The 16,867-nt window shown below is 35.4% G+C and overlaps 6 protein-coding genes across 8 annotated transcripts in view; 2 read left to right on the forward strand and 4 right to left on the reverse strand.

Moving 5' to 3' along the window:
- LOC115760106 overlaps window positions 1-16,867 on the forward strand; it is a 63,821-nt gene that overhangs the window by 5,373 nt on the left and 41,581 nt on the right. The window lies entirely within an intron of this gene.
- On the forward strand, window positions 4,288-4,827 carry LOC115760114. The gene is made up of 3 exons (XM_030701308.1): window positions 4,288-4,405; window positions 4,470-4,587; window positions 4,651-4,827. The coding sequence occupies exons 1-3, from the start codon at window positions 4,309-4,311 to the stop codon at window positions 4,769-4,771; spliced, it is 336 nt and encodes a 111-aa protein (XP_030557168.1). The 5' UTR covers window positions 4,288-4,308; the 3' UTR covers window positions 4,772-4,827.
- LOC115760112 lies at window positions 8,237-9,096 on the reverse strand. Of its 2 annotated transcripts, XM_030701305.1 has the most exons (3): window positions 8,843-9,096; window positions 8,677-8,778; window positions 8,237-8,607 (listed from the first exon to the last, which is right to left on the reverse strand). In XM_030701305.1, exons 1-3 carry the CDS (start codon window positions 9,070-9,072, stop codon window positions 8,574-8,576), a joined length of 366 nt encoding a protein of 121 aa, XP_030557165.1. In that variant the 5' UTR covers window positions 9,073-9,096; the 3' UTR covers window positions 8,237-8,573. The 2 variants fall into 2 exon arrangements, with proteins under 2 accessions (XP_030557165.1, XP_030557166.1); XM_030701306.1 differs by lacking the exon at window positions 8,237-8,607 and having other exon boundaries at window positions 8,627-8,778; window positions 8,843-9,072.
- LOC115760110 lies at window positions 10,458-11,608 on the reverse strand. Its single transcript, XM_030701303.1, has 3 exons — window positions 11,404-11,608; window positions 10,742-10,874; window positions 10,458-10,673 (listed from the first exon to the last, which is right to left on the reverse strand). Exons 1-3 carry the CDS (start codon window positions 11,582-11,584, stop codon window positions 10,571-10,573), a joined length of 417 nt encoding a protein of 138 aa, XP_030557163.1. The 5' UTR covers window positions 11,585-11,608; the 3' UTR covers window positions 10,458-10,570.
- LOC115760115 lies at window positions 11,600-12,099 on the reverse strand. Its single transcript, XM_030701309.1, has 3 exons — window positions 11,974-12,099; window positions 11,791-11,914; window positions 11,600-11,727 (listed from the first exon to the last, which is right to left on the reverse strand). Exons 1-3 carry the CDS (start codon window positions 12,059-12,061, stop codon window positions 11,622-11,624), a joined length of 318 nt encoding a protein of 105 aa, XP_030557169.1. The 5' UTR covers window positions 12,062-12,099; the 3' UTR covers window positions 11,600-11,621.
- LOC115760113 lies at window positions 13,419-14,040 on the reverse strand. Its single transcript, XM_030701307.1, has 3 exons — window positions 13,864-14,040; window positions 13,679-13,811; window positions 13,419-13,615 (listed from the first exon to the last, which is right to left on the reverse strand). The coding sequence occupies exons 1-3, from the start codon at window positions 13,964-13,966 to the stop codon at window positions 13,507-13,509; spliced, it is 345 nt and encodes a 114-aa protein (XP_030557167.1). The 5' UTR covers window positions 13,967-14,040; the 3' UTR covers window positions 13,419-13,506.

Below are 16,867 nucleotides of genomic sequence, written 5' to 3' on the forward strand. Positions count from 1 at the left end.
CGTGCGCGGCGGGACTTATCGCAGCCACTGTGGGATTATCAAATGGTATTTCAGTTTACATTTAGAGCGCATTCAATTGATTTATTCATGGCCAAACCTTGAGCCTGACAGCCTGCACTTGCCAATAACAATAATATTAAATAATAATTGATTTTTCAATATTTGCTTTATTTATTTAATTAATTTTGTCATTTGTTTGCCAATTCCTTTACTTTGACATATTAGGACTTATTTAATTGGCACAAAAACGAATTCTATTGAAAAATTTTGCTTTATTTTTGTTATGCGCTTTTATTGTTGCTATTTTAATCATTTTATATTTCTTTGGCTTTTTCGGCCATTTATTTGTTACGGAATTCATATATTTTTTGCTTGGACTAAAATTTGTGAATACGATATTATTTTGTTATTAAATATTTATTTTTAAGGCACAAAAACGTGCTGCCCGGTTCTTGTAATTTACTTTACATATTTATGCGACGTACGAAACAAAGACAATAAAACTTTCACACACACACACACACTCACACACTTACACACACATACAAACGCCAGCTAACACATTTGGCAGCAAAGGAAAAGCAGGAAAAACGCAATTTAAAACAAGAGGTTCTAGTCGGGAGTTCCCGACTAGGGGATACCCTGAACCCTCTTCTTTCAACATCAAATGCATATATATATTCTATTTTAGAAACTATATGTCAAGTTTGGTGACTCAAGCTCTTATTATTTACCAAAATTGCCCAAAAAACAGGATATCGATATCGATTTTTATCGATTGCTTGGAAACGGAGTAAGTTACCGATTATCGGAAACAAGCTCGATTTGCGCAGGCAGTAGGAGGACCTACATCTAAAATTTCTCTAGCTCTTATAGGTTCTCAGATCCTTGCGTTCATACATACGGACAGACGGACGGACAGACGGACGGACAGACAGACGGACATGGCTAACTCGACTCGGCTATTGATGCTGATCAAGAATATATATACTTTATGGGGTCGGAGATGCTTCCTTCTGCCTGTTACATACATTTGGATTTTTCACAAATACAATATACCCTTATACCCATTTTTAATGGGTTCAGGGTATAAAAAGCAGAAGAAAAACTGTTGCCACTACTTTTGTGTTTGCTGCGGAAAAACTCCAAGGAAAACTGAAAAAGGACAATGCCCTGGGAAAAAGTACAACTTTTGCCAGATATGAGCAGCTGATGAAATGCGTACAACAATGCAGAAAGTAACCAAGAAATTGTCAGGTTTCAGTTGTAAAGAATTTTACTTAAGCTTAATTAACTATGCAAGGAAGTGTTGGCAACTCGTGAAAGGAAAAACCCTTGTGGGCGTATTTATACTGGAATTAAGAACAGCTTTTTATCGTATCGATTATTGCGTTAGTTGGTTGAAACCGGAAACGGAAGTAGGCGGTAGTGGGCGGATAAGCTTGTTTTGCTTTTCTAATGAAATCATAACCTAATTAAACGATAACTTATCTTTTATATATATATAGAGCATTAATATATTAACTTATCGAAATGCGCGGTTTATTGAAACTAAGCGTAAATATGTTCTGAAATCGTTAGTTAATTGTTTTTTATATCATTGTAGAGGGTATTCTAATAGAACGCATAGAAGCAGACGTTTCCGACCCCATAAAGTAGATATATTCTAGATCAGCATCAACAGCCGATTTGTTATATAGCCAAGTCCATTTGTCTGTTCCAATCCAAACAAGTCTCTCACTTTTCAAATTATCGTCTTGAATCGATTTTCTGTTTCGTACATTATATGATGAAACCAGCCGGATCGAACCACTATATCAGATCAGTTCTTTTAGGAGTCGATTGCAAAGAAGCATGGCAAAATATTTTGTTTTCCAAGATATTTTCATAAAATTCATTATAACTTAAAACTTTTCATATCTGTAAATCGACGTGCCGAAGATAGAAAGAAAGTAAGTACTTTCTCGTTACGATTCATGATACTCTTACTCTTCTCTCAAGTGCCTCGCACAGCATTGTACAGTCTTAAGTACTTAATAATCTTGCCAGGGACTACCCCAAATGTAAGCGCGTGTAGTTTAACTTAACTTTCTTTTTAATTCTTATAGCTACGATAAACAGTTAAATCAATACTGCTGGGCAATAGCATTGCAATGGATAAGCAATTGAAATCGAATTACAGCTTACTATAATAAACTTGCCAGGGACTACCCCAAATGTAGGCGGTTGCCTTTTATTATCATAACTTCATTTATATTCCTTATAACTTAAAACTACATTAAAGAATATAATCGATTGTTAATTAAAATCGATAAACAGCTTACTTTTATCCAAAAAATTATTGCTTTGTTTTCGATTAATTATTAAAATCGAATTGCAGCTTACTTTCAAGCTTGTCAGGGACTACCCCGAATGTAAGCCTGTTTCTCGTGTAGGTAACCTTTTTTTTTTCATATGTTTTTTATTTTAACGAGCTCATCTCAGGCGACGCGTTCTGCTCTCGGGCATGAAATGAAGCATCTCGTGGGTGCAAATGCTAAAGAAAGTGCGACAAGGATTTCAATACGTCTCCCTCTCTCTCTGTGTGTGTGTGTGTGTGTGTGTCAGCTAGTGTTTGTGTGTGAACTACGGCACAGTGTGGCGACCATTTTAAGTATTTTATATATATATAAATATATTTTTTTTGGCACAAATAACTCGTGAAAAATGAATGAATAGGGAAAGTTTAAGGTTTTCATTTCACGCCGAATAGCACGATTTTCGCTGCATATTTTAGGGCGCTACATTTGCACCTTTTTCCATATATGTATTATGCGTCTAAATTTGAATTTCTGTTTTTTTTTCGGTTGTTTTATATGATTACTTTTTGCGCGTGCCTTGGCAAAGTTTCGGCTCAGTTTATGTGTACCAACTCGTGCTCGAGCTGGCAGCCTTCTGACCAGCCACCAGCATTACCTTCACCTTTTTGCACGCACACACACACACACACAGATATACACACACACACACATGCATACACATGTATATGTATATGCGCTGACTGGCACGAAAGGTCACCCAAAAGCAGTTGCCTGGCTGCCAATTTATAAATGTTGTGTGTCTGCATAAGTGTGTGTGTGTGTGTGTGTGTGTGTGTGTGTGTGTGTGTGTGTGTGTGTGTGTGTGTGTGTGTCTGGGTGTGTGTGCGTGTGTTTTTTACTCATTCACACACACACACACGTACTTGCTGGCTTAAACTTTTGCGGCACACTAAAATTGTAATATTCACTTTTTATGCTGAGGCTGCTAAAAAAAAAAAGACTTGCTGCGGTCTTTGCTCACATTTTTCTCTTTTGTAGCTTTTTTTTCTACCCTTTTGGTTTTTCGGATACTTTGTAGTCTCTCTTTTCATGATTGAGGTTTGAGGGCAACTAACCAAAAAGTATAAGTGTATGCACAAAATATACCCTAAGAAATGCGGAGCATGCTTGGACCTTATGTTTAATGCATGGTAGAAATATTCGCATGGATATATATTTGCAAATTTGAGTCTATATTAGCGTTATCTAAAAGTGAATATGATAAATAAATGAATGCATAAATAAATGAATGAATAAGTGAATGAATAAAACACGTAAAAAAGGAAAAAAAAATAAATGAATAAATAATTAACAGTAAATAATTAAAAAATAAAAACAAATAAATAAATACAAATAAAAATAAATGAATATAAGTGAATAGGCAATATATAAATAACAAAAAAAAAGTTATATAATAAATAAAACTTAATAATTAATAATTAAAAATAAATAGTAATAATTAATAAGTATACAAGAAAATTAGTAATAAATAAATAAAAAAATATATATATATGACAATATATAATAAACAAAAAAAATTAAGTAAAAAAAAACACATAAGCCATATTATTATAAAAAGCAATAAATAAATAATATATGTTATATAATATTTAACAATAAATTCCACTTAAAAATTATATTAATAAATATAATATTTATCAATAAACTCAACTTCAAAGCGCGACACGCGCCCAACGCTAATTGAAGCTAATTTAAGTTAGGCTCTTTTTTTTATAGATATATTTTCTGTTATGTTTGCTTCAAACAAATACCAATATATGCTAATCATTGTTGATTGTTTAAGCAAATGAGTGTTAATAAGATTTTGTGGGCAATTCATAAACAGTTTAGCTTATGAACTCATCAAATCAAACAAGTTTCACGATATGCCACTCGACAGACAAGTTAGTTATGCCTATAAATTGAGCTTGACGCAAAGACGACAGTCAGAAGTTGCCCGATTGTCAAGATGAAAGCTGGTTTATTTCTAACTTTATTTGTGCTGGCTACCGTGCTAAGCACCGAGGTCTTTGGGGCTTTATCCCAGGGCAATTTCAAAAGTGACGGTGTGTAGCGCGATTTTCAAATAATATATATAAATATGTAACTAATATTTCGTGCATCTCAAAGCACATCCGGGCAAGTGTGTGCTCGATGCCAACACCATATTGAGTAAGGGTGAAACTAAGACCCTGCCCAACTGTCAGCTTCTCACTTGCAACGGAGACGGCGCAGCAACTATTGCAACGTAAGAGTTAAGGTCTTCCGTTTTTCCTAACTATACTAAAAAATATGTTCTATATACCTGCAGCTGTGGTACTAAGGCAGTGCCACCTCCATGTAAATTGGGCGATGCAAAGTATCCCGATGCCGATTATCCCAAGTGTTGCATCAATGCGGTGCACTGTCCCACTGGAGATAGTGAAATCTAACAATGCTTTTGTTTTTTTTTTTTTGTGAAAAATACATAATATAATCGCTCTGAGTATTACGTGAGTTTTTGTGCCTCTTCTATAGTCTGTTAAGTATGTGATTTTTCAAATTTTGATTCTATTGTTATTATGGTCTGTCTAGAACTTGAGATACCAAACTTTGTTTGTAATAGATTCAAGTAAAATACACAGATAAGGTATAGTCTTGGGCTTTGGGATGTACACACAATTCGTGGCCATTTGTAAGCCCTGAAAATTTCAAAAAGATCGGAACATAGAGACCGAAGTTATTTGAGGAAGCATATGTCATATTATGGGGCTAAGGAAAGAAGAAGCTCAGTTAATGTATAAATGAGGCATAACTTATATATATGTGTGTTTTTGTATGTTTTGTATGCATGCTAAGAAGCTAGAATGTTTGTAAGGGCAGTTCGGAGCTGGGCTCAGGGTAGCTCCTAGTCAGGCACTCCCGACTAGAGCTCTGCAACAATTTTTTTTTACTTTCCATTTAATTATTTCTTTCTGCTTGATAATAATGATTGCTGGAACAGCTTACAATTGTTATCTTTATAATTATAGTTAATTATTAAAATGTATATTGTTGTTAAGACGCGAACTCAAATGACATAGGTCTTGCTATTGACGCGCTAATCAAACATTCGAAATCAAAATAGCTACTAATTAACGATGTGGTTTCCGTTTGTCTATTGACTTAAGCCCACCTAGGTTATCTGTACATGTTATAGCCAGCTACACGTGTATTTAGTTAAGGGCACACTTAATACAATTACAAACATACACGGTACACACACAATCTCATAACTGGAACGACACCAGGTTCAATTAGTTTCAGTTAAATGCATTCGACACGGTCACCAAATCAATTTGAATTTGTGGCTTAAGATACAACGTTTCTGCTGTGTGTGTGTGGGGGTGTGTGAATGAATGTGTGTGTGAGTGTGTGAATGTGTGTGTGTGTGTGTGTGTCTAATGCCGTGCTAGAGATGAGCAAAATAAAAAAACGATAGTCAAACAAAATTAGTGGAATAAATAATATTTATTATTTTTATTTTAATTCAACTTTCTTAAGCTCCTCTTAAAGTTAACAGCTAGTTTAACAAGTTGTTTCAATTAATTTGTTTTGAACACGTTATACCGTTACTATTTATATAACTGCAGAACATTTATTATTAATTTTTAGTTTCTTTTAATACATTTTAAATACAGTTCGTTATTTTATATAATACGGTACATTTTAGTCAAAGTAAGATATTTGCATGTTAAATTCTTGACATGAAGATAAAATTTCGCTTTTTCATGAGGCGTTGCCAACATCCTATATGAAGCTAGGGTTGCCAACCATGTTGAAAATTCCTAAAATAACATAAAAACGGGAATAAAACAATTTGAAAATAAATTTCTTATAAACTCTTAAAAATTTAAACAGCAATGTGAAAGCGAGCTTTAAATTTAAGTTTTAACTTTAAATTAGTTACACAACTCTGAATTGTACATAAAATCTACGCAGCCTCAGAGGATTTCTAGGCAGAATATATGCAATATAATATGCTAAATAAATTGTATTCAATTTGGAATATTTCTAGGCGTAAATCGATTTTGCTTTGCGTGCTTAAATTGAATAGCAAATAAATGCAAAGGTCAAACAATATTCAAAATGAGGTCAAATCGTAGCTGTCGAAGCGATTTTCAACGGCACGCCGAATATTGAATACCCTAGCCGATTTATGAGTTGAACTGCAAAGTTTGTAATTTCAAGAGCAAAACTGAAACTCATTTCAGACAAGAGCTCATTTATTCATCGATTCTGCTACAGAGCTTTGTGATATATATGATATATAGAGATTTCCAATGATATCGTAGGCTTTTGCGAATGAGAGTGCGCCTTTGTATAAGAGACATGCTAAGCCTTGTAAATGCTTAGTCTTCTCAGGATAGCTTGAAAAACAAAAATGTTATTCATATTAGGCCTTACTAGGCTGTCTGATTCTATGTGTTACACATTACATAACAAAATTTGAATACCCTTTGGAAGTGTATAAAAAAAAAGTGGCCTAAAACTGTGACGGTCATGCGAAACGTTTAACGCAGCGCCCGAGCTTAATTTGGTCAAACGACGAACCACCAAAACACCAAACCACCTACCACTACACACACACACACACACACACACACACACCTACACACCCCACACCCCACACACACGCACAGCTGGCAATTAGTGTTGTGTGTGCGGTTTCAGTTTCAGTTTCGACCCGGCTGCGCTTATCTTTCCGCTTGCAGTTGCTGCCCCAGCTTGGCGCTTATTGTTGTTGATGGTTTTTGGGGCTCGCTCCCCCTCAGTAGGACGCGGTGGAGGGGGGAGGGAGCACAAAAATCGGCCCCATCATAACGACAAACTTCGTTTGGCAAAAGTATGTTACAAAAATAGTTGGCCTAATACTTGGCCGGGGCCATGCTCGTAAAAAATAATAAACAGAACGTCAGTTGACCACGCCAGGCCAAAGTTAATAGGGACGCAGGCGCAGAGCTTTTGGAGCTCATAAACCAGAAAAATAGCCCATAATAAACTGACGGGAGCACTTTGGAGCCATAAAGTAGGCAGCTAGAACTATGACATTCCAGCTAAGGCATATACTTAGGTTGGCCGCAACCTAACTTCTTGATAAAGTCAATTTACGAGGTGCTTGGCTGGCATTTTCATGTACTCCATGGTCAATTCATGTGTGTGTGTCTGTGTGTGTGTATATGTGTGTGCGTGTGCTTGCTTATTTGCAAAACTTATTTGTAGTTGAGCGAATTTTTTGGATTTCTTTCTTAGCACCTTTTTATTTTGCTGTCCTCCCGCTTCAATTTATGGAAAAGTTTTATGTAGGCAAAAAAATTTAGGGTTCTATTTGTGGACGTGCTCGTAATTTGCAGTTTTTTTGAATGTCTGCAGCACTTAAAATCTCCTCCATGGTCACTTTAATGGCTTTCCGTTAGTGAAATTATTGTTTCATAGTTTGAAATTTAAAAGGTTTAGAATAAGTTTGGAATTTTTAGAGCTAGCAATTTGGATTGTGCTTTGATACTCGTAGACTGCAACGCCTTGCGCGTCCTCCATGGTCACTTTAAGTGATTTACCTAACGAAATTTCGTTTCTCATCTAACTTGAATCAAGCTGAATAGCTGAAGAGATTTGTAAACTTTAATGACAACTGTTACCTGGGGTCTTTTGGTTGTCCTCCATGGTCACTTTATGTAGAAAACTCTCCTGCTTTGTTGCGTGAATTTGTCTATATGAGATGTTTATGTTACCTTGGGCATTCCAATTATCTCCATGGCCACTTTAGTTGCTTAACAAAGCGAATATATTTTGTTGTTAAACGAATTAGAATCCAGCATTTTGCTTAAGAGAATTTCAATGTTGGATTTGGAGTGTTTCTTTTTACAAATAAATGTTACCTGCGCTATTTTTTGGTTGTTCTCCATGTTAACTTTATGTAGACAACGTTGCTTAAAAGCATTTGTGTACTTTGAAGTTGTGTTTTTATGTGATGTTTATATATGATGTTTGTTCTTTGAAGTCTGTGAATTCTTCTCCATGTTCAGTTTTGGTGCAAAATGAAGCAAAGTTCGAAGATGTTCTGCCTCTAGACTTTGTATATAATGTTGTTCTGGATGTTGTTTATGAAGTAAAGTGCCTGTCTGTAAATTTAAACGCTAGATGACTTCGTAAAAGCGGGTTTTCCCAGCGCTAAAGTTTTCTGTTTTCTGTGTTTTTTTGGTGGGCGTTTTATTTTTAGCTGCTCGCTGTGTATTTAGCAGCGCAGTCGCTAGAAAAACAAACGCATCAAATATTGAAAATATTTATTCATTTTGGTTTTGCGAGTGATTCACATTACTTGACACAAATGATTTCACGTTCGCAGCACTTGGGATAATCGGCATTGGGGAATTTTGTGGCGCCCATCTTGCAGCCAGGGGGCGGGGCCTCCACGCCGCAGCTGTTAGATGCGAAATTGGTTATTTAAAGAAAATATAGTTTTGTTAATTGCAAGTGCAACTCACGTGTGTATTTCGGCCATGCTATGCTCTGCACATATAATGCGCGCACATTCCATATCGGGATATTTGGCACGCTCACCCGGATTCAATATGAGATTGGGCTTGATGTAGCACTTGCCGGGATGTGCCGGATCCTTGAATATGCCACGTGCAACAGCTGCCTCTGTGGTTGGCAGCAACATTGCTGCCAGCATCAGCAGCAGCAACAAAATTCCGTTCACAAATAGTTTCATCTTAGCGCGGCGCACTCAAAAATCGAACTGATTCAGAGAGCATACGAAATGGCAGCCGGCCGACTTGATGAGGCGGTGCTTCCAACCGGACAAGGGCAGGGGTCAAACAGGTTTCCGATTGCGTCAGTGCATAGTGGCTGCAATATATATGATATTGTTAACAAATGCTAGGTGTGGATCGAGTTGGAATGCAAGTTCTCTCTTAAATAGAATCTTAGTAATATGTACATTAATGTGGAAATAAAGATGAGATAATACTACTGAAACATGTAAGATGATAAGGTTATTAAATGAATATTAAAAAATAGCAATAAAAAATTCCAATAAATAAATATCAAAATAAATATAAATATTGTAAATGAATATAACATTAATTAATTAAAATATAAACAAAATAAGAAAATTATTAATATATATTTGTTATTTATATTATTACTATTAATATATTTTATTTATCTTATTATTTAATTAAAATTAAGTGTATCAACAGCAAAGTTTTACGTTTTAATTCTTAATATTAATTTTATTTTTTACATATTTAAGTTAAGTTTCAAAAGATTCCATTCCATATCAATATTTAGGTATATTTTTGTTTATGTATTTTGTTTTATATATATATTTTTATTTGTAACGCATAGAAGAAGACATCTTCGACCCTATAAAGCATATATATTTTTGTTCTGCAGCCGCGTTGTTATATACATGTCCGTCTGTTCGTCTACTATGCTACCTGTATATTTACAATATCTTATAAACATCGGGCCACTATATCAGATATAGTAGCTGCTATAGAAAAGATAGCTGGAAAGCAGTATCTTATATGACAATATATTCTGCTAACCATGTAGCCAAATCTTTGGCTTCTACGCTTAAATAAAAATACTTTACTAATTATTTATTTATTTACATATTTTATTTATTTTATATTTTTAGGCTAATTATTTTCGTAATAAATTCTATATATACCCAAGCCTCTATTCAATAGTTTATTATATTGTTAATAGTGTTTATTTAAATCGAAATAATATATTTAAAATATTTAAAATAAAATAATATATTTTATTAATTCTTTATTTCTTTATTATATTGATATTTTATTATATACTATATTATTCATTATATTTACCTATATATTTTGGGTTATATATTCTTATAAATATAAATGAAGTTTATGCCATTTCTTAATAATTTAATTTAAAATAATATATTTAACTAATGTTAATGCAATTTTGTTCCACTACGCTGATAGGCGGCAAATGCTGATAAGTAGACAGCTGCACATTGCCAAATGTGAACTCTTGGCCCGTGTTTTATTTGTTCCTCAAACAAAAAAAAAAAATTATGAATATATTGTCTATCCAAATAGTTTATTTTAACGATAAATACTAATAGTATAATAATACACTTATTTAATTTTGTTCGCATATAATCATTTAACAGAAAAGACCAAAAATGAGTTAATTATTATAGTTAAACGAATCATTTCCAATTTGAAATTTCAATCACAAATAATATGACGCTTGCAGCATTTGGGGTATTCCGCATTCCAGTGCTTGAAAGCTGTGTAACGACAATCGTTCGGTGGGGGCACATAATCGCAACTGGTCGAAGAGCATATAGAATCAATCAGATATCTATTATATATGTATGATTATTATGTGTAACATACGTTTGTAGCATGCCCCAGCCATCGCCCATGCAGAAGATCTGGGTGCAGGGCAGCGAATCCAGTTTAACAGATTCCCCCAAATTCATCAGCACTACGGAACTGCTCATATCCACAACACAGCGTCCAGGGTATGCTAGACAGATAATTAGGAACAAATATAAAATAATATAAAATATATATTCATAATATTATATGTGTATTATATTACGATATAGTATAATATAAGTATAACAGAAAAACATAGAAATAGTCAAATATGCATTTTAGATGCATTCTTAAATAGCTTCGGTGCTCATTGTCCGATCGGGTTCAAATTTTATTAAAATTAGTGTATTTACCCAAAATCAGATTCTGTCTTTGGCAGATGCGAGCCCATATACTAACATCTTTAATATTTTCGCAATAAACCTAGGCTGAGAATCAATATATCTTATCCTTATAGATAGTTCGAATAAACCTATTGAATTGATGATAATCTTAAAGATGCGTTATACGAAAACTTAAAAGTTCTCAACAGATTGAAGGCTGCGACTTTCCTTCGAGTCGGCTATTGCCTTCCTCTGGCTGTAATAATTCTTTACAAACTTCTCGAACATTTTTGATAAGTGCAGAGCACAAAATAGCACAAAATAAAGCAAATCTGAAATAGATTTCATACTCACCAGTGTCTCCATAGTAATTAAGTGCGTTCAAGGCTTGAGTCTGAGTAAGATACTCGAAAATGAAAATAATGAGGACAGCTTTGAAAACAAACATCGTGTGCTCACATATATCTCTATATATATATATATGTGTATATATATATTTGCATATATAGTTATTGATTTCTAAAATGTATTGCATAGACTGCTTTGGTTTGGTTTAGTTTGTGAATTGAGTCTCACGAACAGATGATTGTACGCTCACAGCAATGCGGATAGGGCAGATCCATATTGATATAGGAGCCAAAGCGACAAGTGGTCGGAAGGCCGCTAATAATACCACAGCTGTCAAAGGCATTAGATACATTTAGGCATTAGATACATTCGATTGCAGCTGTTAGTACGCACCTTTGAAATATCGTGGAGCCTTGGTAGCCGCACACAATCTGACGGCATTCGTGCGTGGGATCCTTTATGCTCGCACCCTCATTGAGTATCAGCTCCGATGAAATTACGCACTTGCCCGGAAATTCTACATACAATGGGTATTATCCAATATAAATATTGCGACACATGTACACATGTTCATACTTTCATTATGATAAATGCCCACCCATTCGGCGGCTTGAAGTCCGAGTGTAAAATATGCAATCAGTTTTAATAAAATAAGCAAGTGCATTTTCTCTTTTTATTTATTTTTAATTTAAAATATAATTTTATAAATAATTCATGAGTAATTTGGACAAATGCTTTGACAGCTTTTCAAAGAGCTACTAAGTTTAATTTGGCTCGATCATGTTTAATTTGAGGTTAGGTAGAAGTAAAGTTAGGTTATGTAAGGTTGAAGTTGACCAAGAGAGTTTAGTTTCTTCACGTGTAGGTTGCGTTCTTTATTTAACAGTTTTTCATTTATTTTAAGGTTATGTGCAATAAAAGCAGAATTATGTAAAGTTGGGTTAGGTTTGATTGCATTGGCTAAGTGAGGTTAGGTTAGGCACTTGTAGTTTGCATCGCAAGGAACTTTATTAAGGTTATGCTGCGCTACAAGGAACATGTATTTCATAAATGGAATATCCAAAAATTGGCAAATGTTTTTGACAGCCCCTTGATAATATTTTCTTTTATGAAAAACAACTAGACGCCTCTGTGGCATATTGACTGCATTACTCTGTTTTTTTCAACGAGTAGTCCTTCGATAAAAAAAATGTACGTGTTCCCATAAAAAGTGCAGGACAAAGGCAGGGAAAAAAAATGGAATTCTGAATTTTTAGCTTGCTTCATTCACCACGTGATTCAAGTTTTGTTGGTGCATAGTTGTTCTGCGAGCCATGAAAGGATTTTAGCCATGGATAACTTAAATCTTTCAGAATGTCCTGGCTGACACCTTTTTTTTACTTGAGTAGTTATTGTTAAGCCACTCATGCGAGCTGTTACATATTCCATCTGCTTGCTATAACATTGACACAAGTTTAAATGGTCTCAGCGATTAAATTGAGTGAGAAGATTACCGGTTCAAATCCCACGTTAAGTTTAAGGTTAACGGTTCAAATCCCACGTTAAGTTTAAGGTTAACGGTTAAAATTACATGTTCAGTTTAAGGTTAACGGTTCAAATCCCACGTCAAGCTACAGATAACCTGTCCAAATCCCACGTTAAGCAAAAGGCTACCGGGTAAAATCCCACATTACGTTAAATATTACCGGTTCAAATCCCATGTTAAGTTAAATATTACCGGTTCAAATCCCTTGTTAAGTTAAAGATTACCGGTTCAAATCCCTTGTTAAGTTAAAGATTACCGGTTCAAATCCCATGTTAAGTTAAATATTACCGGTTCAAATCACATGTTAAGTTAAATATTACCGGTTCAAATCCCATGTTAAGTTAAAGATTACCGGTTCAAATCCCATGTTAAGTTAAATATTACCGGTTCAAATCCCATGTTAAGTTAAATATTACCGGTTCAAATCCCATGTTAAGTTAAAGATCACCAGTTCAAACCCCATGTTAAAGCTAATCTATTTAATTTGTTCTAATTTTTCTACTTTTTATTGATTTAAAGTAGCAACGCAGAATTTGACGAGAAGAAAAAAACATGAAACTAAGCCAAATAATATAGACTTAACATTAGACAGTGTTGCATTTAACACGACGTGGACAGCATTTGGGATAGGGAGCATCGGGGTACTTATAATCGCCATATTCGCAGCCCTTGGGCGGATATTTTGTGTCACAGCTGGGCGCAAAGAATGGGAAATTAACTGTTAGGTATACGAAGAGAGAAACGCATGGAGCTTACGCATAGACCAAGGCCCAGCTGTTGCGGCCACAATAAATTTCAGCGCACTTGCCAGGATAACGTGCGTACTGATCGCTATCGATCAGCAATTTATCGCCCTTGGGCAATTTAACAAAACACTTGTTGGGATAATCTGTGGGCAGGTGGGATAATAACTAATTGTTAGACGAAATGCCTGGGCTTACCGTCATGTTTGAATATGGCATGATAGGCATCCGCATCGACAGGATGTTCGCTGTGCAGCAGCAAGACAAGCGCCAGGATCAAACAGACCATCAACGGCGACATTTTGTGTGTTCCGTATATTTTTGTGTGTGTCAGGAAATTTTACTTAGATATTCAATTGGTGTGTGTTAAATTTGTAAGGCCTGCCCTGATGCCTGCCGTCTGCCGCCTGCTGCTGTCGATTTCATATGCACATTTTAATTAAAAGCATCAGCAGCAGGGTCGAAGCTAGAGCTGCAGATACATTTATAGATGCAGATACAGATACATTTATCGAATATGTTAATCCCGTTATGTGCAGCTGTCTGTGTGTGTGTGTGTGTTTCCAGATGTTGTCGTTGCCTTTGCATAATTCGATTAAACAACGTTGACGCCCACACCCCCCCCCCCCCCCCCCCTTGCCTGCAGCGCAATGCAAACATTTGCTGTGTGTTTGTGTGCGTTGTCTGTCGGATTTTGATTGCTGCTTTCCCCTCAACGTTGCCCCCTCTCAGTCTGCAATTATTTAGCTACCCAATGTAGACAAATTAGTGGCCATATAATTGATGCATGCATGTGTTCATGTGTGTGTGTGTGTGTTTGCGTGTGTGTTTGCTTGTGTATATTTGTGTGTGTATGCTGTTGTTATTGAGTGTTTAGTTGTGCCAAGTAACTTTAAATCCATTGCTGATGTTTTTGTTTTAGCTGCCAGTGCTGCCCCCCGCCCCCTGCCCCCCCACCCACACCTCAGCCTAGCTCTTTCTCTCCTCTCTTTGTCTCTTTGTCTCTCGACTCTGACTTGATTACATTTGGCCATGCTGGCAATTAGGCAAGCGGCCTTCATTGTTTGCCAGCTGAAATTAATTGAATCGAGTGGCCTCAGCTGAGATTGAAATATGCAATTCCCCCCTCCTTCTGGCCACAGTTTGAACTATCTGCTGCGAAACAAATAGTTTTTGTTGTTTTGCAAAGCTTTGAAAATAAGTTGAAATTTAAAGAATGCTATTTCACATGGTTAAATTCTTTGCTTTGTTTTAGAAATGGCGATTCAATCAAAATAAATAAACCCAAATAGATGGCCCATTCAGACCGTGTGTACACACTGGTGGTCAGCGCCAGGTCTGGACTGTTTAATATGGTAAATAGACAGAAATTTTTGGCAGAGGCATCAATTTAGCTGGATCGATCAGCATTTAGATACAAAAAGGTGCAGCTGCCTAGATATAAACATCGATTTGCATATATACGCAATCAACACGTAAACGCAGCATAAATAACAAATTGCCACGCAAATGAAGGGGTGGAGATGGGTAGGGGGGTGCAGGTGTTGGCACCCATCTACCTTAGGGTCAACATACAGCAACGGTCAATGGCAACATTTTATTGAGCCACGTTTTTTGTTGTTTTTGCCCGGCCAATGGAAATTTTGTGGGCGTGACAGGCGCCCAAGCAAACAGCTTTGGCCTCAAGCGATTCAACTGTACGTATATATACATATATATATTTAATATATGTAAGCTTTCACCTGTGTGGCAGCACTGGCCCAGTTGCTATATCTCTGTACCCCTCTCTCTCTTTTTTATGCACACACATAATTATAATTTCAATGAGTTTTAGAGTTCATATCAAAGTGAATGAGATGCGAGCGAAATGTTTTATTTTTATTGCCTTGTGTTTTTTTATGCCTGACCCGTCCGACAACAGCCTCAAAGTTTATTATCTTTTTTAAATATTTTTGCATTATGTATGGGAGGCTTTTAATTTTTGTGACGTCACAGCTGAAGCCGCCGGCACTTTAAGTTCATATGAGCAGCTTTTTGTGTGCGTGTGTGTGTGTTGAAGTGTGCTAATGAGTGTGTGTGTGTGTGTGTGTGTGTTTTTCCATCATGGAGCTCAACTTTTTAAAACGGCATTTATGTTTTTAGCTGGGAAAAACGTGCTCTAGCACACAGACATAACATAGCATTAAATAAAAACATTGTTTAATTCATTACAAATATTTAAAGCGATAAAAACAGATTTTATTTATCGAATTATATCGTATAAAAAGCATGTAGACACAACTGAGTGTTTTAATAATTGGATTTAAATGATAAATAAGTGTGTGCAATTCCAAAAGAAAGTGTCATATAAATAAAACAAGTAAGAGCTTCTAGTCGGAAGCTCCCGACTAGGGGATACCCTGAACACTCTTCTTCCAACATGAAATGCATATATATATATTCTATTTTAGAAGCTATATGTCAAGTTTGGTGACTCTAGCTCTTATTATTTACCAAAATTGCTCAAAAAATAGGATATCGATATCGATTCTTATCGACTACTAGGAAACGGAAGAGTTATCGATTATCGGAAACACGGAAACTCGATCTGCGCAGGCACTAGAAGGACCTACAACTAAAATTTTAATACGAACGGACGGACGAACAGACAGACAGACGAACATGGCTAGATCGACTCAGCTATTGATGCTGATCAAGAATATATATACTTTATGGGGTCGGAGATGCTTTTTTCTGCCTGTTACATACATTTCCATTTTGCACAAATACAATATACCCTTTTTACCCATTTTTAATGGGTTCAGGGTATAAAAAAACGTTGCATTTATTTATTCTTAATGATTATTAATTTCGATAATTAATTCCAATTAATGTCTATAGCTTAATACATTGCATTTATAAATAATTAATTTCATTAACTGTTATAAATGCAGATGTCAATTGAGCTGTAAAATTTGTTACATTGCGTATACGTAATGCGCATAACGCATACGTAAAATTATTTAAATGCATTTAGCATTTGTGTGTAAATGATTTATTTTTTAAGCTATAAAGCATTATTGTAATGCAAATACACTTGTATGTGTGTGTGTATATATAAAATATTCAACAAAATTTCGCTGCTACAAATGCTTGATAAACTGTAAAATAAACGAATTCAAATAAGAACAAGAGCAACAACACAATAAAGTGCCGTAAACAA

The sequence above is a fragment of the Drosophila novamexicana genome, unplaced genomic scaffold, assembly GCF_003285875.2.
Source record: "Drosophila novamexicana strain 15010-1031.04,08,12 unplaced genomic scaffold, DnovRS2.1 tig00000387-arrow-pilon, whole genome shotgun sequence".
NCBI lineage: Eukaryota > Metazoa > Arthropoda > Insecta > Diptera > Drosophilidae > Drosophila > Drosophila novamexicana.

Coding starts and splice junctions, on each gene's coding strand:
- LOC115760114 (XM_030701308.1), top strand. CDS start 4,309: ATGAAAGCTGGTTTATTTCTAACTTTATTTGTGCTGGCTACCGTGCTA. Junction 4,406..4,469: donor GGGCAATTTCAAAAGTGACG/GTGTGTAGCGCG, acceptor TGCATCTCAAAG/CACATCCGGGCAAGTGTGTG. Junction 4,588..4,650: donor GGCGCAGCAACTATTGCAAC/GTAAGAGTTAAG, acceptor ATATACCTGCAG/CTGTGGTACTAAGGCAGTGC.
- LOC115760112 (XM_030701305.1), bottom strand. CDS start 9,072: ATGAAACTATTTGTGAACGGAATTTTGTTGCTGCTGCTGATGCTGGCA. Junction 8,779..8,842: donor AGCATGGCCGAAATACACAC/GTGAGTTGCACT, acceptor CGCATCTAACAG/CTGCGGCGTGGAGGCCCCGC. Junction 8,608..8,676: donor CGTGAAATCATTTGTGTCAA/GTAATGTGAATC, acceptor TTGTTTTTCTAG/CGACTGCGCTGCTAAATACA.
- LOC115760110 (XM_030701303.1), bottom strand. CDS start 11,584: ATGCAATACATTTTAGAAATCAATAACTATATATGCAAATATATATAT. Junction 10,875..11,403: donor TAATTACTATGGAGACACTG/GTGAGTATGAAA, acceptor TTATCTGTCTAG/CATACCCTGGACGCTGTGTT. Junction 10,674..10,741: donor GGCTGGGGCATGCTACAAAC/GTATGTTACACA, acceptor CTCTTCGACCAG/TTGCGATTATGTGCCCCCAC.
- LOC115760115 (XM_030701309.1), bottom strand. CDS start 12,061: ATGCACTTGCTTATTTTATTAAAACTGATTGCATATTTTACACTCGGA. Junction 11,915..11,973: donor GGGCATTTATCATAATGAAA/GTATGAACATGT, acceptor CATTGTATGTAG/AATTTCCGGGCAAGTGCGTA. Junction 11,728..11,790: donor GGCTCCACGATATTTCAAAG/GTGCGTACTAAC, acceptor TGCCTTTGACAG/CTGTGGTATTATTAGCGGCC.
- LOC115760113 (XM_030701307.1), bottom strand. CDS start 13,966: ATGTCGCCGTTGATGGTCTGTTTGATCCTGGCGCTTGTCTTGCTGCTG. Junction 13,812..13,863: donor TGCCATATTCAAACATGACG/GTAAGCCCAGGC, acceptor ACCTGCCCACAG/ATTATCCCAACAAGTGTTTT. Junction 13,616..13,678: donor AGCTGGGCCTTGGTCTATGC/GTAAGCTCCATG, acceptor CTTTGCGCCCAG/CTGTGACACAAAATATCCGC.